Genomic DNA, 23,437 nt, shown 5'->3' on the forward strand with positions numbered 1-23,437 from the left:
CATAAGCCAGATGCACATGATGGCACATGAGTCTGCACTTTGTTTGCAATGGCTAGAGGCCCTGGCATGTCCATTCTCTCTCTCTCTCTCTCCTTGTGTTTTTCATAAATAAATAAAGACAAAATATTTTATAAGACCAGGCATGGTGGGGCCTGCCTTTAATCCCAGCACTTGGGAGGCAGAGGTAGGTAGACTGCTGAGAGTTCGAGGCCACCCTGAGTCTACATAGTGAGTTCCAGGCCAGCCTGAGCTAGTGTGAGACCCTACCTCAGACACCCCCCAAAAAAACTTTTTTTTTGAAGAAAGGGACTGGAGAGATAGCTCAACACTTGAAGGTGCTTGCCTGCAAAGCTTAAGGACCCAGGTTCAGTTCCCCAGGACTCACATAAGCCAGATGTACAAGATGACACATGTGTCTAGAGTTCATTTGCAGTGATTGGAGGTCCTGGCATGTCCATTCTATCTACCTCTTTCTCTCTCTCTCTCTCTCACTTCAGTAAATAAATTAAAATATTTAACAAAAATTATGCAAATATTTCCTTCAAATGAATGCTTACCTATACTTGAGTAAAACCAAATCACATCTAATGATTCTATGTGTGTGTGTGGGGGGGGTATGGGTGTGTTTTAATGCCAGACATTGAGCCTAGGGCTTTAGATGTGCCACACATGTGCTATGCCAGTGAGCTTCAAAGCTAGCCTGTAGTGTTGTGTACATGTGTATGTCTGAAAGTGTGCATTGTTTCCTTTCTGTGTTTGTTTGTTTGAGGGAGGGTCTCACTACAGACCTGGCTGACCTGGATCTCACTCTGTAGTTCCAGAGTGATCCTCCTCCCTCTGCCTCCTGAGTGCTGGGATTAAAGGCATGTGCCACCAATGCCCGGCTCTTGATTTGTTTTTTTGAGAGGTGATCTTGTTATATAGCCTAGGCTGACTTCAAACCTGTGATCCTTCCAAGTTCTGGGATTATAAGCATGTACCACAGCACCTGGCCTCCAATGATTCTTCAAGTATCTAGCTGGGGCTGGGAAGATAGCTTAAGTGGTTAAAAGCACTTACTTGGAAAGCCTGATGGCCCAGGGTTAGTTCCCTTGCACCCATATAACGCTGGATAAACCAAAGTAGCACATATTTCTGGCATTCATTTGCAGTGGTGAGACCCTGACATGCTCATACACACACTTGCAAGTTAAGAATAAACTAAATGAAAGTGTTGTATATCCTGAATATGAGATGCAAGATTCTTCATAATACTTCCCTGGTAGCTCTGTGTTTTTGTTTCTTTGTGTTTTTTTTTTTTTTTTTAACCATGTAACATGGTCTGTCTTTAAAAGGCCACTATTTCAATGTGCCTGTGTCAGGATTCTCCAGCATCTGTTTCTTTTCTGCTGTATGTTTGGCTGGCCACTCAGAGGAGGAGACAGTCTTGAGAGCAGTGCTTGCCTATTTCCTTATCACAAGGCTTCAGTGTGGAAACAATTGTGTTGCTTGATAGGGTGTAAACTATCATGAATGTCAAGCCAGGGAGGAATAACCTATGGAATTTTTTTTTCAATGTAGAGTCTAACTCTAGTCTGGCTGACCTGGAATTCACTAGGTAGTCTCAGGGTGGCCTCGAACTCACGGCAGTCCCCCTACCTCTGCCTCCCAAGTGCTGGGATTAAAGGCGTGCGCCACCACGCCCGGCTACACTTGGAATTTAAAAAATTATTTACTTATTTGGGAGAGAGAATGGGCATATCAAGGGCCTCTAGCCAAAGCAAGCAAAAATCAGACACGTACCACCTTGTGCATCTAGCTTTTACTTGGGTACTGGGGAATTGAACCTGGTTCCTTTGGCATTGCTGGCAAGCACCTTAACCACTAAGCCATCTCTCCAGCCCACTTGGAATTTAATATGCTGAGTATTGTATGGTTTTCCACTTAGCATTCTTATTTTGTTGCCTCTTTGTTTCAGGAGAGAGCTTTGCAGAATTCAGATCTGCAGGAACTGATGATGGGTTCGCGGATTTTAAAACAGCCGATAGTGTATCCCCAGTAGAGCCACCAGCAAAAGATACTTTTCCAGCATCCTTCCCCTCAGGAACTGTACAGCAGAAACAACAGACACAAGTGAAAACTCCTCTGAACTTAGCAGACCTGGATATGTTTTCCTCAGTGACTTGCAGCAGCGAGAAACCGCTGCCTTTCCCCGCTGCATTTAGTGCATCAAAGGCAGTTTCCGCGCGGGCTCCGCCAGGCTCTGCGGCAGCCATGGCAGCACTGGCATCCACTAAGACCTCTAGCTTGCCTGATGACTTTGGAGAATTCAGCCTTTTTGGAGAATATTCTAGTCCTGCATCTGTTGGAGAGCAGGATGACTTTGCGGATTTTATGGCTTTCAGCAATAGCTCCATTTCATCTGAGCCAAAAGCAGATGACAAATATGAGGTCCTTAGAGAGGACAGTATTCCCAGTCCTCTCAGTGGTAACTCAGGCAGCGCAGCAAAGAGCACCCCAAACCCACCTGCTGCATCTACCAAGTACGACGTCTTCAAGCAGCTCTCCTTAGAAGGAGCTGGACTGGGTGTTGAAGAATTAAAAGATAGCACTCCTTCTGGAAAAAGCGATGATGATTTTGCTGACTTTCACTCCAATAAATTTTCATCTGTGAACTCGGACAAATCACTGGGGGAGAAAGCGGTGGCTTTTCGCCACACCAAAGAAGACTCGGCTTCGGTGAAGTCCTTAGACCTCCCTTCCATTGGCGGCAGCAGCGTGGGCAAGGAGGACTCTGAAGATGCGCTCTCTGTTCAGTTTGACATGAAACTGGCTGATGTGGGAGGAGATCTTAAGCATGTCATGTCTGATAGCTCTTTGGATTTACCAACAGTTAGTGGCCAACACCCTCCTGCTGCAGGTGAGGAATTGGTGAGATTGCTCTGGTGATGTTGATGTAGATTTCAAACGAGTCTGTGGGTGTCGATTGACAGACTGAGGCGATTTTTGGATAATTATCCTCCTGGTTGCCAGTCTTCCTGAAGCAGTGTTAAATACAATTTTATGGATACTTCCATACGTGGATACTGTGATTACTCTGAAACTTAGATTGGATAGCCAAAATATTTTTATTTTTGAAATCCAATACACACTTGGTGTCAGAGGCACATAAAAAAAACAAACATGACTCAGTGAACTCCACCTAGCCAGAAATTGTATAAAGATTTTTTGCAGTGTTTCTTCATTCCTGGGAGCAGAATAGCTGTTTCTTCTTTTCTCTTCTCTCTTGAGTGTACTTAGCAGCTGCCAAGATAGTATTTGTTTGGTTTACAGAAACTTGATTCTTATTGGCCAAGGAAGTGAGAAACTAAACAATGTGCCAACTCCCTTGAGAAGAAGAGGGCAAGAAGTCACTGAGGAGTTTGTGTTAGTATGTGGCAAGGAGGAAGGTCTGTGGTCCAAGGGGCTCCAGGTCCTGTTTTAAGTGTAAACTCTGGAAGCCATGGGTTGTAACAAATCTGTAGATGCTAGGGTAAGGTAACTACTAACTTTCTGATAAAATGCCTGAGAACATCTTATCAGGAAGTCCTCTTTAAATTCTGTGTGGATTTACATGTAGTAGTTCATTCACTGGTCCAACTTGTCCTGAAAGTTAGATTCCCAGGCAATAGAACAGCTCAGTGGCTAACGGCTCTGGCTTGCAACAGTTAGACCCCTGAGTGGCCTAGTTTTTGTTGTTGTTGTTGTTTTTGATATCTATATAGAAATATAACCTATTTTGCGGCCTTTGATAATGAGAATTATCTCAGTATTACTGAATTATTCTAGAAAATGTTTTATGCACATGAAGGATTTGTCTTTTTACATGAGAGGAACATGTTAAACACAGTTTCAGGCAAAAATTGTAAAGTACTATTGGTTTGGTATATTTCAAATTGGTAAGTCAAAGAAAAAATGATGTTCATTGTTGGGCTATTAATGTGTTGGAGGTTTCTTAAGCTGGGTAAGCTAGTTAGCGAGGGTATCCTGTTTCATGCTGCTATTGCCAAGGTATTCTCTATGTGCAAATGGGCTGGCTGAAGAGCTCCTCAGTGCCCTTCACTACCTTACCTTGATTTTCTTTGTTTTTTGTTGTTTCTATTTAATAAAATGATTTCATTTTTCCTTTTTGTATGAGCTGCTTGAGCTATAGCAGTTAGTTACAAAGTGCATTGTTTGTTGAACAACCGTATCTGACTTTTTTTTTTAAAATCTCACAATATGTATACTAGGTTTTTGGATCCTGCAGTTATTAATTAGAGGTTATTTTTCTGAGAACGAATCTATATTCTTTCACAGTGCCAAACCAGATATCTTTGTGAAATGAGTTAATGCAGGTTTGGGGTGTCTTTTTCCCCCACATTTTGAGAAGGGGAAGTTGGCTTTTGACTGAGCACATTCTAACGGACCTATTAAAAATAACCTGTGCTCATGTTCTTAATATGTGTTTGGAACATCCCAGAATGGAGCCTGTCATGTTCAAGCCAACTCTTTTCTAAGTGAAGAGACTCTTCAAAGCAGACTGTTTTCCTCTGTTGATCTGTAAACTTCTGTCAGAAAGGAGCAGTATCCCTTTAGAGCGGTTGTTAAAAGGGGTTGATGGCAGACAAGGAGTCACACCTGTGTGCTGTTGAGCAAAGTGACTGCATAAACTGTATTAGAGAGGGTGAGTGACAGGCATTATTCAGCAATGTCATTTCATTTTGCCTTCTGTTAACCATAGTATCGCTTGCTCTCTTAGTTTGAGGGTTCAAGGTACATCCTACTGGAGAAGTAAGTGGGTTGATAAAGCAAATAAAACCTAGTAGACTGCTCAATCTTGTTTGGAAACCCTAACTTAACTCTGAAGGGGATACTGTCTCTTAACTTACTCTCAATGCTTTGTATGGAAGGTAGTCAATACTAATACATTGCCTGATTTCTCTGCATATTATTACATTTAATCCTTTGAGCACTTGCTGCATATAATTTCCACGAGGCTGCTTTTCCGCACTAAATTTAATCTCTCTGGCACTGTGGCATCTTGATGCTCACTCATTATGATCATTTGTTTTGTGGGCAGCAAGAACTTAACCCTGATTTGTGACTTTCCCAAAGGGTTGGCAAGACATCTGTAGCTGCCTACCTGTAAAGTAGCCCTTCTTTGACTGGAAAATCTTTGTATTTTAATCAGTACCTTATTATTTTTCAGCTGCTTTTCTGATGTCTTTTTTCCAGTTTAGACATTTTCTGTGTGAATGTGCCTTTTTGGACTTGCTTTAGTATACTCCTCTGCAAACACTGATCTGCATGCTTGTTCTGGTGGCTTCCTTTCCAGCTCTTCTGTACACTTTTTTGTGATCTGTAAGTCCTGTGTTAATAAATAATTCTTTGGCATATTTTGAAAGCGTGGGGATGTGTGTAATTTGTATTTTTTTGCAGGGTTAGATGGAAGAAATACCTCACTAAAATCAAGTTAAAAGCAATAGTAATACTTTGAGAATATATTTTTTTCTTTTATTTCCTTAAGCACTATCTCCTAAGAACATATTAGCGTGTTTTAGCCTTTGCCTTATACTTCCATTAATCTAGGTTCATAATGTGGAATTAAGTTGAAATAAAACTTTAGGGCTGGTAATATACCTCAACAGTAGCACACATACTTGGATATGCAAGGCAATGTATTTAAACCTCAGCACCACAAATCAATAAGTCTATATATAAATTTACAAATATAGGGCTGGGACTGTAACTCAGTGGTAGAGTGCTTACATAGTATATTCAAGGCCCTGGAGTAGATCCTTAGCAACACACACACACAAGTTTAAGGAGGTAAAGATGACACCTGTTATCTTAGTACTCATGCAACTGAGGCAGGATCATAATTTCACTTGAGGCCAGCATGAGATACATAGTAAGACCAGTCAAAATATAAAAAAAGATTAAAACTTAAACAAAGTACACAAAGAGTAAGCTTTAAGCTATTTTTTTCTTCCTTTCTTTCTTTCTTTGTTTTGTTTTTTGAGATAGGGTCTCACTGTAGCCCAGGCTGACCTGGAATTCACTATGTAGTCTCAGGATGGCCTCGAACTCAGGTGATCCTCCTACCTCTGCCTCCTAGGTGCTGGGATTAAAGGCGTGCGCCACCATGCCTGGTTTACTGTTTTCCTTTTTATAGAAACAGTTTCTGGCCTGGGAATGTAGCTCAGTTGTAGAGCATTTGACTAGCATGAGCAAGACACTAGGTTTCATCTCCAGCACTGCAAAGATAAAGGAAGGTGGGTCTGGAGAGATGGCTTAGCAGTTAAGGTGTATGCCTGCGAAGCCTAAGAACCCAGGTTTGATTTTCCAGGACCCACGTAAACCAGATGCACATGGTGGCGCAGGCATCTGGGGTTCGTTCGCAGTGGCTAGAGGCCCTGGCACACCTATTCTCTATCTCTCCTTTTCTCTCCCTCTCTCTTGTCTCAAATAAGTAAATAAAATAGATAAATAAAATGTTTAAAAATAAAGGAAGGTAAGGCCAGGCATGGTGGCACATGCCTTTAATCCCAGAACTCAGGAGGCAGAGGTGGGAGGATCACTGTGAGTTTGAGGCCAGCCTGAGACTATATAGTAAATTCCAGGTCAGCCTGAGCTAGAGTAAGACCCTATCTTGGAAAAAACAAAAAATTAAAATTAAAAAACGAAGGAAGGCAAGTTAGCAATAAGGGCTGGAGAGATGGATCAGCCATTAAGGCACTTGCCTAACAACCCAGGTTCAGTTCCCTAGTACCTGAATAAGGCCAGATGCACAAAGTGTCACATGCATATGGAGTTTGTTTGCAGAGCCTAGAGGCCCCAAGGTGTTCACTCTCATTATCTTACTGTCTCACTTGCTTATCTCACTGCTTACAAATAAATTTTTAAAAAAATGTTTTTAAAGTTAGGCCAGGCATGATGGCACATGCCTTTAATCCCAGCACTCAGGAGGCAGAGGTCAGAGGATCACAGTGAGTTCAAGGCCACCTTGAGACTACATAGTGAATTCCAGGTCAGCCTGGGCTAGAGTGAGACCCTACCTCAAAAAAAAAATATATATATATAGGCCAAACTTGGAAAAAAATTATCTTAAAATATAAATAGTGAAGGGCTGGAGAGATGGCTTAGTGGCTAAGGTGTTTGCCTGCAAAGCCAAAGGACCTCAATTTGATTCCCCAGGACCCATGTAAGCCAGATGCACAAGGGGGCACAATGCATCTGGAGTTCCTTTGCAGCGGCTGGAGGCCCTGGTGTCCCCATTCCCTCTTTCTCTCTTTTTTTCAAATAAATATATAAAGTTTTTTAAAAACAAACAAAGATTGTTTTTAGGTTGGAAACCCAAGCCATATAAAACTCTTGGGCTGGATGTGTGGTGGTACTCACTTTTAATCCCACCACTTGGGAGGCTGAGGTAGGAGGATCACTGTGAGTTTGAGGCCAGCCTGGAACTAGAGTGAGTTCCAGATCAGCATAGGCTAGAGTGAGACCTTCCCTCAAAAATAATTAATTAATTTAAAAATCTTTGGGAAAAAAAGGTCAATGGTTTAAAGTTTTTGCTCTTTTAGCTCTTTACTCTTTTTTAGAATTTGAGCAAGAAAAGAAATTAAACCCCTGAAGATGATTTTGAGGATTTTTACGTGGTCTCTTTCATATTTGACACATGCTATTTGAGAAAGAAAAATGTTGATATTGGGGAATTGGAATTCACTTTAAGAAAAACCATTCAAAATATATTGCTGTCCAGAAAATAATGTGTTAAAATGTAATTTTTTATTCTATAATAATTGAAAGAATCAAATTTTTATTTGTTTTGTTTGAGACAAGTTCTTATTATAGTGCCCAGGTTGGTCTTGAACTCCTGAGCTTAAGCCACCCTCCTGCTTCAGCCATCAGAGTGTCTGGAACTATGAAGCAGGTCATCATGGTCTGCTATTTTTTTTGTTTTTCTTTTTATTTTCTGAGGTAGGGTCTTGCTGTAGTCCAGGCTAACCTGGAATTCAGTATGTAGTGTCAGGCTGGCCTTGAACTTCTTGGATTACAGGCATGTGCCACCACACCCGGCTGGTCTGCTATTTTTATTTACTTACATGTTTTATTGGGTACTGACAAGTGCTTTGCCACTAAAGTGTACTGTCAACCCAAATTATTTTTATTTTTGTGTGAGCTGCTTCTAGTCCTTTGATGTTTACATAATTTGAGTAATTTTGAAAAGGAAAATGTTGTCTCAGGAACTCTGAAAGCACAAGAGGGTCATATACACAGGAGAGTCTCTGAAGTATTACCCTCTACCTTAGAGTGGCCACAAAGCCTCAGGTGTAGTTACCACCTTGCTTGCACATTTGATTTTGTGTTGCGCTGTTATAGATGACCACGGACAGTCCCACCTACCCCTGCTCTGACTTGAAATATCCACAGGGTTGCCACTTTTCTTTATTAAACTTAAGATACTCACATAGAAACCTGAAAGTACTTACAGATAGTGTGGATATAGTTTAACACATGTCATTATGGAAGTCAGTACAGATATGAAGAATGGGAAGTTTCTATACAGATTTAAAAAAAAAAAAACACTGCCAGGCTGGAGCAGTGTCTTAGCAGTTAAGGCACTTGCCTACAAAGCCAAAGGACCCACATAAAGCCAGATGCACAAGGTGGCACATGCATCTGGAGTTAACTTGCAGTAGCTAGAGGCCCTGGCATACCCAATCTCTCTGTCTCTCTATCTGCCTCTTTCTCACTCTCTCAAATAAACTTTAAAAAAAAAAGCTGGCACATGCCTTTAATCCCAGCACTCGGGAGTCAGAGGTAGGAGGATCCCCATGAGTTCAAGGCCACCTGAGACTACATAGTGAAGTCCAGATCAGCCTGAGCTAAAGTGAGACCCTACCTCGAAAACAAACAAACAAAAAAAAAACCAGACCATCAGATAGCCACATTTTTTTATAGGCTGTCACACACTGTTTTCATTTTTGCTCTTGTTTAGCACTAACGCGTGTCAGGGTTCTAGAGACACAGTAGGACATTGCTAGGCTAGGTGTTAGTGTTCGTGGAAAATTATTTTCTCAGGTAGAACAGGACCAGGGATGGAGAGACTGGAAATGGACAAATAGTTCCATTGTATTGGTTTGCATTGGGAAGTGAAATCTGGATTAAATCAGTGTTAGAAATTAGAAAACATTCTTCCTTAGTTCAGTGGAAACTGCTATTGTTATATAAAACTTCAGGATTTGCACACATATTTCCTTCTTTTTTTTCTCTAAACTCCTTCCTCAAAAGCCACTAACTTGGGCTGGGCGATGACTCAGTGGTTAAAGATGCTTACTTGCCAAGCCTGTCAGCCCAGGTTTGATTCCCTACTAACCTCATAAAGCCAGATGCACAAAATGGAGCATGCAGGCCCTGGTGTGCCCATTCTCTCTCCCTCATTGCAAATAAATTAAGTTTCTGAGAAAAAAAAAAACTGTAATTCCTGCTCCCTTGGACAGAAAATGCTTCCGTCCTTCATGTTGTATGTCTTAATCTTTAATGTTTTTATTTTATGGGTTTTCTAAAGCTCACAGCTTTAGAAGATGTCTGTTGAAATGAGTATAGCCACATGCTTGGAAACACCTTGTTTTTATGTACATCTATTAAAAAGGGCTCTAAATAGAGGTTATGGAAGAGACTGATACGGTTACCCACTTATGTAAGCAAGAAATCCATGTCTTAGCTGGACATGGTGGCGCACTCAGGAGGCAGAGGCGAGAGGATCACTGTGAGTTCAAGGCCAGCCTGGGACTACAGAGTGAGTTCCAGGTCAGCCTGGGCTAGAGTGAGACCCTACCTTAAAAAAAGAAAAAAGTCCATGTCTTGATTTGAGATCCCTGATGGAAGCAGATGGTCCACTTATTTCTTCACCTTTTGTAATAGGACATTCCTGGCTGCAAACCGACACACAAATTACAGCATACATATTGGTTATTGTCTGTGTGCAGTTACAGCTCAACCTCACCGTGCCTGAGTTTTCTTGAACTGGAAATACAACCGTAATTTTCTTCATTTTATCACATTCATTCTCCATTTTCTTTTTTGCTTGCAATTTTGCAGAATTTAGGTATCAACTTGAAAATCCATCTGTAGTAACTTTAGTGAGTACAAAATAAAGTATGGCTTATTCTATATTATTTCTCTAGACAATGCTTAAGTCTTAATCTTTAATGTTTTTAAGATCATTATACAATAATACATATAACTGGGTTGCTTAGCAAATGTAGAGCTGCTAAAAACATGAGGAACCAAAAAAAAAAAAAAAAAATGAGGAACCTTACTGCTTAAACTTACTTTCAATGATCTGATAAGCCAAATTCTTTTTAGAAATGGCTGGGTTTGGTGGCATATGGCTTTAATCCCAGCACTCTGGAGGCAGAGGTAGGAGGATCGCTGTCAGTTCAAGGCCACTCTGACTGAGACTATGTAGTGAATTCCAGGTCAGCCTGGGCTAGAGCAAGACCCTACCTTGAAAAAAACAACAAAACAAAAAGAAAATGGTTCACCAATATTCATTATGCACAAAAGTACACTCTGAATTTATGCTGATAATAAACTCTAAGGTTTAGAAATAAATATTAGCCAGGCATGGTGGCACATGCCTTAAATCCCAGCACTCGGCAGGCAGAGGTAGGTGGATTGCTGTATGTTTAAAGCCAGTCTGAGACTACATAGTGAATTCCAGGTCATCCTGGGCTAGAGTGAGGCCTGACCTCAAAAAATAAAAAATAAAATAAAATAAAATAGAAATAGAAATAAATATGTGTTCTGTTTATACTTTTTATATTATGTCAGCTTTAGTGCATATATGTGTATATGTGTGTGTTCAAATGAGTTTATTGTTGTTGTTGTTGTTTTTAGTAAATTATGTTTTTCACACCGTAGTTGCCAATAAAGAAGAAAAAATAGCTGGGTGTGGCAGTGCACACCTTTAGTCCCAACACTTGGGAGGCAGAGGTAGGAGGATCACTGTGAGTTTGAGGCCAACCTGAAACTACATAATGAGTTCTATGTCAGCCTGGGCTAAAGTGAGACCCTACCTAAAAAAACAAAACAAAACAAAAAGTAAAAAAAAAAAAAAAAAAAACTTCAAAGTTTGCTTTTAGTGACGCATATGTTTATCCTTAATTTAAAAAAAAAAAAAAAAAAATATATATATATATATATATATATATATATATATATATAAATTGGACCAGGCATGGTGATGCATGCCTTTAGTCCCAGCACTTGGGAGGCAGAGGTAGGAGGATCGCCTTGAGTAGGAGGCAGCCCTGAAATGACATAGTGAATTCTAGGTCAGCCTGGGCTACAGTGAGATCCTACCTTGAAAGAAAAAAAAATATAGATATATATGTATATATAAATTGGGCCAGAGAGATGGCTCAGTGGTAAAGACACTTGCTTGCAAAGCCTGTCAGCTCAGGTTCAATTCCCTAGTTCCCATGCAAAACCACATGTACAACATGGCACATGCATGTGGAGTTTGTTTGCAACAGCAAGAGCCTTGGCCTGCTCATTCCCTCTCCCCTCCTTTCAAACAAGTTTTATAGATAAACACACACACACACACACACACACACACACACACACATGTATGATTTCATTTTAAGTCTTTCATTTGAATTTCTTGTCATTTCTGTGGGCTGTTCAAAAGGCAAAATGTCATATGCATATCATCATTAATCAAAATAAGATTCACTGAAGGCCTTTGTAGTTATATAAACATTCACAAAAGCTCTTCAGGGGCTGGAAAGACGGGTGAGAAGTTAAGGCACTTGCCTGCAAAGCCTAACAACCTGAGTTTGATACCCCAGTAGCCACATAAAGCCAGATGTACAATAGTGGAACATATATCTGTCATTTGCAGTGTCTGGAGGTCCTGGCATGCTCTCATTCTCATTTTCTTTCTTTTCTTTTCTTTTTTTTTTTTTTTTTTTTTTTTGGTTTTTCGAGGTAGGGTCTCACTCTGGTCCAGGCTGACCTGGAATTAACTGTGTCATCTCAGGGTGGCCTTGAACTCATGGCGATCCTCCTACCACAGCCTCCCGAGTGCTGGGATTAAAGGTGTGCGCTACCATACCCGGCTTCATTCTCATTTTCTCTGTCTCTCTCTCCACTTGCAAATAAATATAATATTATTTATTTACTTACTTATTAGAGTCAGAGAGAGGGGAAGAAAGAGAGAGAATGGGTGCTCCAAGACCTCCAGCCACTGCAAATGAACTCCAGATGCATGTGCCATTTTGTGCATTGGGGTTACATGGGATCTGGGGAATTGAATCTGGGTCCTTAGGCTTTGTAGGCAAGCACCTTAACTGATAACCATCCCTCCAGCCCAATAAAATATTTTGTAAAAGCTCTTCAGCTAAGGTAATCCTCATTGCTTATAATACCTTTCACCTGACTTTATGAGCCATTTCTAATTTTAAAAAACAGTTTCTTGTTGCATAATTGCACAAATAGGTTTTTCTATTACCATAGCAACTCAGTTGCAATGTTTGAACTAGAGTTATCTTTTCATTAATGTTATCTCTGGTCTCTGGGAAAAATTCTACCCTTTCGTAGATAAGATTCTGGGAGTAGTCTCCTAAAGGGGCCTCTGGTAAGGTCTCATGACAGCTATGTTTGTATTGTGAAACACTCTTTGGAATGTCCCCTTGAATACAGTCTTGTGTTTAACTGCATCTGCTTCCTGATTAAATGTCACCTCTTTCTAGTCTGGCTACTTTCTGATCCCTCTGTGTGTGGGGTTGGTGGGGGGGTTCACTACAACAAAATAATAGGAAAACATTTTGTCTAAAGGCTTGCTTCCTTTCTAAAAACTAAAATTTTTGCCCAAATCATTTTTTTTTTCTGTGAAGTAAGCTACAGTTTTGAAACATACTGTTCATTATTCAGTAAAGGATCTTTATTTTTCACTGGTTGGGTTTTTTTTTTTTATTTAATGTTTATTAATGACACAGAGAAAGGACAGGGGAGAGAATGGGCACACCAGGGCACTGCAAACAAACTCCAGATGCATGTGCCACCTTGTGCATCTGGCTTATGTGGGACCTGGAGAATCGAACCTGTATCCTTAGGCTTCATAGACAGGCAAGCACCTTAACCACTAAGCCATCTCTCCAGCCCACTGGTTGGCTTTTTTCATTGCTCATTTCCTAATAGAGCTGAGAGAAACAGGTTTGGATTATAGTGGTAGGAGAGCTGTGGAAATATCTAGAGCCTCATTCTTCTCATAAACTATGCAGTATTGCTGAGAAAACAGTGCTGGTTTACCAATGGGTAAACTTACATATGAAAATCTAGATGACAAGACTTTGGAGCTTTTTTTAAAAATATTTTTTGTCATTTTTATTTCTTTATTTGAGAGTGACAGAGATAGAGGGAAAGAAAGAGACAGGTAGAAAGGGAATAGGCATGCCAGGGCTTCCAGCCACTGCAAACGAACTCCAGATGCGTGCGCCCCCTTGTGCATCTGCCTAACGTGGGTCCTGGGGAATCGAGCCTCGAACCAGGGTCCTTAGGCTTCACAGGCAAGCGCTTAACAGCTAAGCCATCTCTCCAGCCCTGGAGCTTTTTCTTTTTAATAAGATACTTTTTTTTTTTTAATCAGAGAGAGACCAAGAGAGTGAGTGAGAGAGAGAAAGAGAGAATTGCTGTAGCAGGGCCTCCAGCCACTGCAATCAAACTCCAGACAGTGCCATCTTGTGTGCATGTGCAGCCTTGCAAGCTTCCGTCACCTTGTGCATCTGGCTTATGTGGCACCTGGAGAGTCAAACACAAGTCCTGAGGCTTTGCAGGCAAAAAACCTTAACTACTAAGCCATCTCTCCAACCCAATTTTGGGACATTTTCCTTGTACATCATCTATGTGGTTGTCAGAGGAATTTGACCTTGTCTCATATGTAGTGAGGAAAAGGAGATGATATGCCTATCCACCAGCTGAAAGGGAGGCTTCTCTCTCAGCCCTACTCAGCGTCTGCTTGCGTTGCCTTCTGAAAATTAGCATGAAAGCCAGACTTGGCGGCTAAAGCCTATAATCCCAGCTACTTAGAAGGCTGAAGCAGGAGGATTGTGAGTTCAAGGTCAGCCTGTGCAACTTCATCAAAATTAAAAGTTAAAAAGAGTATGGAGGCAGGGCATGGTAGTTCACTGCTTTAATCTCAGCACTAAGGAGGCAGAGGTAGTCAGATTGCCATGAGTTCAAGGCCAACCTGAGACTACATAGTGAATTCCAGGTCAGCCTGGACTAGAGTGAGACCCTACCTTGAAAAATCAAAAAGAATAAAATAAAAAGTTAAAAAGAAAGCTAGATGTGATGGTGCATGGCTTTAATCTCAGCACTTGAGAGGCAGAGGTAGGAGGATTGCTGTGAGTTCGAGGCCACCCTGAGACTACATAGCGAATTCCAGGTCAGCCTGAGCTAGAATGAGACCCTACCTTGGAAAAAAAAAAAAAAAGTTAAAAAGAGGGCTAGAGGTATAGCTCAGTGGCAGGGTGCTTGCCTAACATGCAGGAGGTCCTAGGTTCAATCATTAGTACTGGGATTTAAAAAAAAAAGTTGCCTTTTTATTTACTTTGAAATAGCTCTATTTTAGGCCCCAAAGCAGCAAGTAAAAAATGTCAAATTGAGGCTGATGGCAACCACTAGCTGGTACATGTTTCTCACCAGACAACAAACTGGCCTTCCACACACATTATTTCTACTGATCACCCTAATTCATCCCTTCCAAATAGTCTTGTCTTAGTTTCACAGAGGCGCATGCCAAGGTTCAGAAATGTGGAGAACACTTGGGAGACTTAGGCGGGAGAGTTGCTGTGAGATTCAGGCCAGCCTGGGCTACAGAGTGATACCCTGTCAGTAAACAAAAACAGGAAGTAAAAAAGGAGAGAGAAGAAAGGAAGAAGGAAGAGAGGGAGGGAAGAAGGAAAGATGAGTGGTTTGCCCAGTGCACTGCAATAAGCTGCAGAGTTGAACTCAGGTTGTGTCGAAACTAAAAACCCACCTTCTTTGTTTTCTGCTGCCTCTTTAATTGGTTAAACATCCATCAAGAATGCTTTGTTTAGTGAGTCTGTCTTCTACTCCAGCATTTCTTTCACTTCTTTTTATTTTAATTGGGGGGAGGGGGATTGATATCTTACAGAAACAGAAACAAGAGCTTAGTAGGAACTTTGATTTGATTTGATTTGGTTTGTGTTGTTGTGGCTGTTGTTTTTTCGAGGCAAGGTTTCACTCTGACCTGGAATTCACAATGTAATCTCAGGGTGGCCTCAATCTCATGGCTGATTCTCCTATCTCTGCCTCCCAAGTGCTGGGATTAAAGGCGTGCGCCACCACACCCGGCTCTGGTTTTTGCTTTCTTGAAATAGGGTCTGTAGTCTCACTTGACCTGGAATTTATTCTGTAGTCCCAGGCTGGCCTGAAACTCACAAAAGTCCTTCTACCTTTGCCTCCTGAGTGCTGGAATTAAAGACGTGTACCTTCATGCCTGAATTGATCTATTTTTTAATGCTTTTTTTTTTAGAATTTTTTTTTGTTTATTTATTTAAGAGAGAGAGAAAAAGAGACAAATAGAAATGGGCATACCAGGGCCTCTAACCACTACAAGCAAACTCCAGATCCATGTGCAACCTTGTGCATCTGGCTTTATGTCAAACCTGGGTCCTGAGGCTTTGAAGGCAAGTGCCTTAAGTGTCCTAACTGCTGAGCCATCTCTCTAGCCCTTGATTCTGTTTTTTTTAAGGGTAAAAGTAGATTAGGTTGATTTTTGTTTTCTACATTCCATCACAGCAACATGATGTCAAAATTGACCAAAATAGCTGTGCATTGTGGCACACACCTTTAATCCCAGCACTCAGGAGGTAGAGGTAGGAGGATGGTCATGGCTTCAAGGTCAGCCTGTGACTACATAGTGAATTCCAGGTCAGCCTGGGCTACAGTGAGAACCTGCCTCAAAAAAAAACAACAAAAAAAAAAAAGTTTTTTTGTTTAGAGCAAAATAACAACTAGGTAAGTAATCAGTTCCTTAAAATTAGTATTTGGTGTGGCCTGTGATAGATTTTTTTTTTAATTCTTTTTTTTGTTTGTTTGTTTGTTTTGTTTTGTTTTTGTTTTTGTTTTCTGAGGTCAGGTTTTGCTCTAGTCTAGGCTGACCTGGAATTCACTATGTGGTCTCAGGATGTCCTCGAACTCACAGCAATCCTCCTACCTCTGCCTCCCAAATTCTGGGATTAAAGGCATGTGCCACCCCACCCAGCCTGTGATAGATTTTTTTGTTGTTGTTTATTTTTGTTTTTGTTTTTTGATATAGGGTCTCACTCTGGCTCAGGCTGACCTGGAATTCACTATGTAGTCTCAGGGTGGCCTTGAATTCACAGCTGATCCTCCTACCTCTGCCTCCGAGTGTTGGAATTAAAGGCGTGCACCACCACGACCAGCTTGTGCCACCACACCCGGCTCTGTGATAGATTCTTTTTAAATTTATTTTTACTTTTATTTATTTATTTGAGAGAGACAGATACACACAGAGAGAGAAAGGTGCATCAGGGCCTGCAGCCATTGCAAATGAACTACAGATGCCTGGACCCCTTTATGCATCTGGCTAACATGGGCCCTGGGGAATCGAGCCTTGAACCGGGGTCCTTAGGCTTCACAGGCAAGCGCCCAACTGCTAAGCTATCTCTCCAGCCCATCTGTGATAGATTTTTAATAATTTATTAAAAGTGACATTTTTCCCTGGCATAATGGTACATGCCTTTAATACTAGCACTTGGGAGGCAGAGATAGGAGGATCACTGTGAGTTTGAAGCCAGCTTGAGACTGCATAGTGAATTCCAGATCAGCCAGGGCTAGAGGGAGACCATACCTTAAAAAAAATTAAAAGTATGCCAGGCATAGTGGTGCACACCTTTAATCCCAGCACTCGGGAGGCAGAAGTAGGAGGATCACCATAAATTCAAGGTCACTCTGAGACAACATAGTGAATTTCAGGTCATCCTGGGCTAGATTGAAACCCTGCCTTGAAAAACAAACAAAAAAAAGAATTGAAAGTGACATTTTCACTTTTGTTTTGATGAACTGTCAATTTTTTATTAGTTTGTCATGTACATTTCATATGACCAGTACCATAAAGGAACATTTTCCTATAAAGTCCAGACATGTTCTAGGCAGAGAATCTGTAAGTACATTTTAAAGTTGAAAAGGGAATAATTACTATTTATCTACCAAACAGTATATATGTGTATGTATGTATGTATATGTGTATATATATATATGTGTGTGTATATATATATATATATATATATTCATATAAGCCTATCTTTATTTGTAATTTTTACATACAAAGAAGATGATTCTTTAAACGCCAGCTGAAGGCTAATACACATTTTTTCTAAGATCGGATGTTATAGCCCAACTATAGCCCAACTCCTTTGATTTTAATACCAGCTCTAAATTGAGTTACTCGAGATAGCATAAAACTAATCAAATGTTCTAGGCATTTTGCTTAACTTGTGAGCTTGCATCTAATTGTGGGGTCTTATTTCCCTTTCAGATATAGAGGACTTAAAATATGCCACTTTTGGAAGCAGCAGTAGCAATTTTGCAGTGAGCACACTTACAAGCTATGACTGGTCAGACAGGGACGATGCATCTCAGGGCAGAAAACTCTCTCCATTTGTCCTCTCAGCAGGAAGTGAGTCCTCTTCCTCAGTCACCTCAGTAATTCAAAAGAAAGAGGCATCCTTTGGCAGTTCTGAAAACATCACCATGTCGCCTTTCTCCAAAGTAACGACCTTTGTGAATGACAGTGCTCTTCCAGAGACTCCCTTCCCAGCATTTGCCAGCTTTAAAGACGTGGTTCCTCAGACCAGTGAGCAAAAGGAATATGAAAGCGTGGACTACCAAGATTTCACAAGACAGGACCTGTCCACGGCTGACCGGAGCCAAGAGGCCTCGTGTGCAAGCCCCGCTTCCAGTGGTGCCTCTCACGAAACCCCCAAAGAATGTTCAGACGACTTTGGAGAGTTTCAAAGTGAAAAGCCCAAAATCAGCAAATTTGACTTTTTAGTTGCTAATTCACAAAGCAAAATGAAATCCAGTGAAGAAATGATCAAAAGTGAACTCGCAACCTTCGATCTTTCTGTTCAAGGTAAGTACCTTCAATGCAGATTTTAATACTGTGAGCTTATCCACTGAGATGTTTGGTATTCTTTCTTGAGAATAAAATCTGAAAACTAAACATGATGACACACACCTGTGCTGTCAGCACTCGGAAGGCTAAGGCAGGAGGATCATGAGTTTGATACCAGCTTGGGCTACACAGCTACACGATCTCAATAAATAAATAATGAAGGCTGGAGAAATGGCTTAGCAGTTAAGTCGCTTGCCTGGGAAGCCTAAGGACCCAGGTTTGATTCCCCAGGACCCACATAAGTAAGATGTACAAGGTGGTGCATGTATCTGGAATTCATTTGCAGTGGCTGGAGGCCCTAGAACACCCATTCATCATATTCCCCCTCTCTTTCTCTCTCTCTCTCCCTCTCTCTCTCAAATAAAAATGTTTTTTTAAAAAATAATGAGGGCTGGAGAGAGAGTTCAGCAGTTAAGATGTTTGCCTATAAAGTCTAATGACCAGAGTTCTATTCTCCAGTACCCGTGTAAAGCCAGTCGCACAAAGTGGCACGTGCATTTGGAGTTCTTCTGTGGCAGCTAGAGGCCCTGGTACGCCAGTTCTCTCTCTCTGCTGGGCATGATGGTGCACGCCTTTAATCCCAGCACTCAGGAAGCTGAGGTAGGAGGACTCTTAGGCTTAAATCCTCCTACCTGTGAGTTTGAGGCCAACCTGACACTACATCGTAAATTTAGGTCCTCCTGGGCTAGGGTGAGACCCTACCTTGAAAGAAAAAAAAAAAAAAAAATAGGAGGATTGCCATGAGTTTGAGGCCACCCTGAGACTCCATAGTGAATTCCAGGTCAACCTGGGCCAGAATGAGACCCTACCTTGAATATAACAAACAAAAACATTGACCGGGCATGGTGGTACATGCCTTTAATCCCAGCACTCGGGAAGCAGAGGTAGGAGGATCACCGAGAGTTCAAGGCCACCCTGAGACTACATAGTGAATTCCAGGTCAGCCTGAGCCAGAGTGAGACCCTACCTTGAAAAAAAAAAAAAATTTAAATGGTGGTTCTTGGTTTAGCAGGAAATAAATTTTAAAGTTTTTGAAACCAGGGTCAATTAGGGATAGCTATAATAGTTTTTCCTAAGCTGAACCAAAGTCAAATCAGTATCCCTCAGACAGCTGCTTATTAAACCAAGAGGCAGCAGAACGTGCAGTTACTGTTTACTGCCTTTGCTTGGCAGTGTGCTGGCGAAACAAGTTACCTCCATTCTCATTCCCCCAGTGCTGTGACTGTGGACCTGCTCTAGAGATCTCACTTTGTTGGTGGTGGTGTGCGTGTGCATATGTGCCATGGTGCATGTCACAGGTCATCCTTGGGCGTCAGTCCTCACCGTCCGCCTTGTTTGAGGCATAGTCTCTCGTGGCTCACCACAGTGTCTGTTATCAGGCTGGCGGGCCTATGCGCTTCCAAGAGACCCTCCTGTCTGCCTCCCCTCCCGCTGTAGGCGCGCTGGAGCTATGGACGCTTTCGCTGCGGCTGTACATAGGTTCCAGGGATCCAAACTCAAGCATTCGTGCTTGTGCGGCAGGCGTTTTACCCACGTAATCAGCTCCTCAGCCCCACCGGCCGTTCTTGAGAAGCGCTGGGCCGGCAGGCCCCGGTCGCAACAGTCAGCTGAATGCCAGCACACCCGGGGAGGAGCACTGTCACAGCCTGTCACCTTCTCCGCCGCTTCTTTCTCCAGCTCATCCACTTTGTCACTGGCTTTGCTTGCCTATCTCTGAATGCTCTTGAGTTTGCCTCTTAGGCTTAAATCCTCCCAACAGAAGAGATCTTTGGTTCAGTTGGACCAAGAGCATGAAGTCACTTAGGGATAAACCTGTAACTAACGACTGGGAAAAGCTTTAGAAAGGTACTTTTGTCATCCATCCTCCATTGATCCTGCCCTTAGAATTGCGGAAGCGCTGCGATACATCTGGGAGGAGTAATGGAAAAACAATTGAAGGTAGGCAAACCGAGCCAGGCACATGATAGAACGGATTCAGCGAAGAGCTTCCCAGGAAGCATGAACGAGCTTGTGTGTCTGAATGCGTCGTGACGTGAGGTCAGGCCAGCAAGCCGGAGCCTCTGCTTGAGCTACATCCAGTAACTTTTGCCTGTATTGCCTCTACTTTCCAGGAACACACAAGAGGAGTTTGAGCCTCGGGGATAAAGAAATCAGCCGTTCCTCTCCATCTTCAGCTCTGGAGCAGCCTTTCAGAGACCGCTCCAACACTCTGAGCGAAAAGCCCGCTCTGCCTGTCATCCGCGACAAGTACAAAGACCTGACCGGCGAGGTGGAGGTACGCTGGCTGCTTTCTGCAGAGGAGCTGAAAGGCCAGGAAGGCCCTGAGAAAAGCTGCTTTCAGCTTTCCCCTAAGGAAAAGAGGGGAGAAAGACACAAGGCACCAGATGGCAAATATATAATTAAAGCAAGACACTCGGTAACATAAGCCCTGGGTGAAAATACTTCTCAGTGTGGCAGCCACTGAAAGTATTAGCTAAAACTGAAATTATTTGTGAGACTTTGCAAGAAGAGTTATGTATGGGAGGGATAGAGGTAGGAGGATTGCCATGAGTTCAAGACCAGCCTGAAACTACAGAGTGAATTCCAGGTCAGCCTGGGCTGGAGTGAGAATGAATCCCTACTTTGGGTAAAAAAAAAAAAAAAAAAAAAGAGGCGAGGGAAAATATTCTGGAGCTTCTAGCAATTTCTGTTTGTGGCATCTTAGTTCTGTCTTGTGCTAGCACACTTCCTGCTCCTTGTTACATAGGCCTACATGCACACACACACACACACACACACCCAGAGCAGGAAGCCAGTGATTTAACATTGCTTCCGTACTTGGTACTCCACAGTGAGTACCTTTGAAGCAAAGCTACTGGCCAGAACCAATGAGGCAACTGATGGAGGGAGGCTACTATGAAATATGTCCCTCAGCTTCACAAGTCATGTGCTCAGAAGTTACATTTACATTCATTAGCATTTTAAGGTAATTATTAGTGGGTTCAAAATTATAAACTGCTGTTTATGAAAGTACTTCAACAGAAAGGAGTCTTCCAGGTTCTTTTCATTGACAGAAAATTGTAAGTAGAGGATCGTAGGTCTGCCTTTTAACCCAGCTCCTTCTATAAAATCCACAGGAAAATGAGAGGTATGCATATGAATGGCAGAGATGTCTGGGGAGTGCCCTGGATGTAAGTATGTCACTTTCGTGTTGACGGGCACTTTTGTCTCGATTCCTTTGAGTGGATGGGGGGTTAATGCAGGGAGCCTTACTTTCATGGCCACGTACGACATGAAGGCCATTCATCTTTATGTTTATGATAGCAAGCACTGGCTCGTTTGTCGCTAGCCCCTTCATCTGTCTCTGTGTTTAAGAAATAACAAAGTAATATCACTACCTCTGTCCTAAGTGAAAACCATATTTAAAGAACCTCTATCATTTCTCTTCCAGGGAAGTGGTGGATGGTTTCCTCAAGGTTAAAATTCTCAGATTTGTTTCAGCATGGGCATATATATGTGTCAGTCAGGCAGGCATGTCTTTCATGCTTCCTGGCTTTTCAGCTGGGTTTTCTACTAATAGGACACTGATTTGCTGTGACCTTTCTTGGCTATATAAGATGATGTAATTTCATTTCTTACAGGTCATTAAGAAGGCAAATGACACCTTAAATGGAATTAGTAGTAGTGCTGTTTGCACAGAAGTTATTCAGTCAGCTCAGGGCATGGAATATTTACTAGGTATGTTCTTTTATAGTCTTTCATTATTATCAGCTTTCGCTTAAGTTCAGTGTTTTAATAAATATTTTATTTGTATTTATTTATTTGAGAGAGAGTAACACAGATTGGGCATGCCAGAGCCTCCAGCCACTGCATGTAAACTCCAGACACATGCACCATCTTGTACATCTGGCTTACATGGGTCTTGGGGAATCGAGTCCTTTGGCTTTGCAGGCAAATGCCTTAAGCACTAAGCCATCTCGGCAGCCCAGTATATATCTTATTCTTGTTTCCACTGTCTCCCTGCACTGGGATGAACTTCCAAGACTGCAAAAACTTGGAACTTGTATGTTCATGGCTGTGCCTCCAACCCCTAACTTAGGGCCAGGTATGGAAGGCACTCAGTTTACTTGCTGGAGGAGCAGCTAGTAGAAAGGTATAGAGCCTCCTATCACACACTAGTTCCTCTCCTCCCAGTCTTTCCCAGTCTCTGGGGAAAGTTCTCCTGGAATCCCTCTCACTTAGGGTGTATAATTATCCTTGGTGCTTTTCACAAAGCTGATGATCCCCTGGAATTCCCCAGTATTCACTTAGAACCTGGGGTGGTATGTCTGTTGGCTGTCACATTACAAGGGCTGAGTATGTATGCATCTGGTTTGTCCTTAGAATATGGAGGTACTTGACACCTCTCTTCCTTGCTTAAATAGTTCTGCCACTTGGGCTGGAGGGATGACTTCGTAGTTAAAGCATTTGCCTACAAAGCCAAAGGACCCAGGTTTGATTCCCCAGGACCCACATTAGCCAGATGCACAAGGGGGTACAAGCATCTGGAGTTCATTTGCAGTGGCTGGAAGCCCTGTTGCACTCATATGCTCGCTCGCGCTCTCCCCCCCCCCCCTCTCTCTCTCTCTCTCTCTCTCTCTGTCTCTCTCTCTTCCTCTTTCTGTGTCAAATAAGTAAATAAATAAGTAAAAATAAAATATTTTTTTTTGGAGCCAGGCGTGGTGGCGCACGCCTTTAATCCCAGCACCTGGGAGGCAGAGGTAGGAGGATCGCCATGAGTTCAAGGCCACCCTGAGATGACAGAGTTAATTCCAGGTCAGCCTGGACCAGAGTCAGACCCTACCTCAAAAAAAAAATTTTTAAAGTTCAGCCTCTTCAGACCACAGGAAAAGAACTGTTCTTGGGCTGGAAAGATGGCGTAGCGGTTAAGCGCTTGCCTGTGAAGCCTAAGAACCCCGGTTCGAGGCTTGATTCCCCAGGACCCACGTTAGCCAGATGCACAAGGGGGCGCACGCGTCTGGAGTTCGTTTGCAGTGGCTGGAAGCCCTGGTGCACCCATTCTCTCTCTTTCTATCTGCCTCTTTCTCTCTCTGTCACTCTCAAATAAATAAATAAAAATGAACAAAAAAAATTTAAAAAAAAAACTGTTCTAGCTGCTATACATGATGGCTCGTGCTTCTAGTGCTAGCACTTGGGAGGCTAGTACAGGACAATTACTGT

At 42.1% G+C, this 23,437-nt stretch overlaps 1 protein-coding gene across 11 annotated transcripts in view; it reads left to right on the forward strand.

Annotated features, from left to right (window-relative positions):
* Nucleotides 1-23,437, forward strand: part of Synrg (synergin gamma) — a 97,136-nt gene that overhangs the window by 55,274 nt on the left and 18,425 nt on the right. For all 11 annotated transcript variants that reach the window (XM_045158068.1, XM_045158072.1, XM_045158073.1 and 8 more), the window contains 5 exons: nucleotides 1,958-2,899; nucleotides 17,600-18,196; nucleotides 20,350-20,513; nucleotides 21,355-21,408; nucleotides 21,859-21,955. In XM_045158068.1, the coding sequence (XP_045014003.1) occupies nucleotides 1,958-2,899; nucleotides 17,600-18,196; nucleotides 20,350-20,513; nucleotides 21,355-21,408; nucleotides 21,859-21,955 (1,854 nt within the window). The remainder of the gene's footprint in view (nucleotides 1-1,957; nucleotides 2,900-17,599; nucleotides 18,197-20,349; nucleotides 20,514-21,354; nucleotides 21,409-21,858; nucleotides 21,956-23,437) is intronic.

Source organism: Jaculus jaculus, chromosome 9 (genome assembly GCF_020740685.1).
Source record: "Jaculus jaculus isolate mJacJac1 chromosome 9, mJacJac1.mat.Y.cur, whole genome shotgun sequence".
Classification (NCBI taxonomy): Eukaryota; Metazoa; Chordata; class Mammalia; order Rodentia; family Dipodidae; genus Jaculus; species Jaculus jaculus.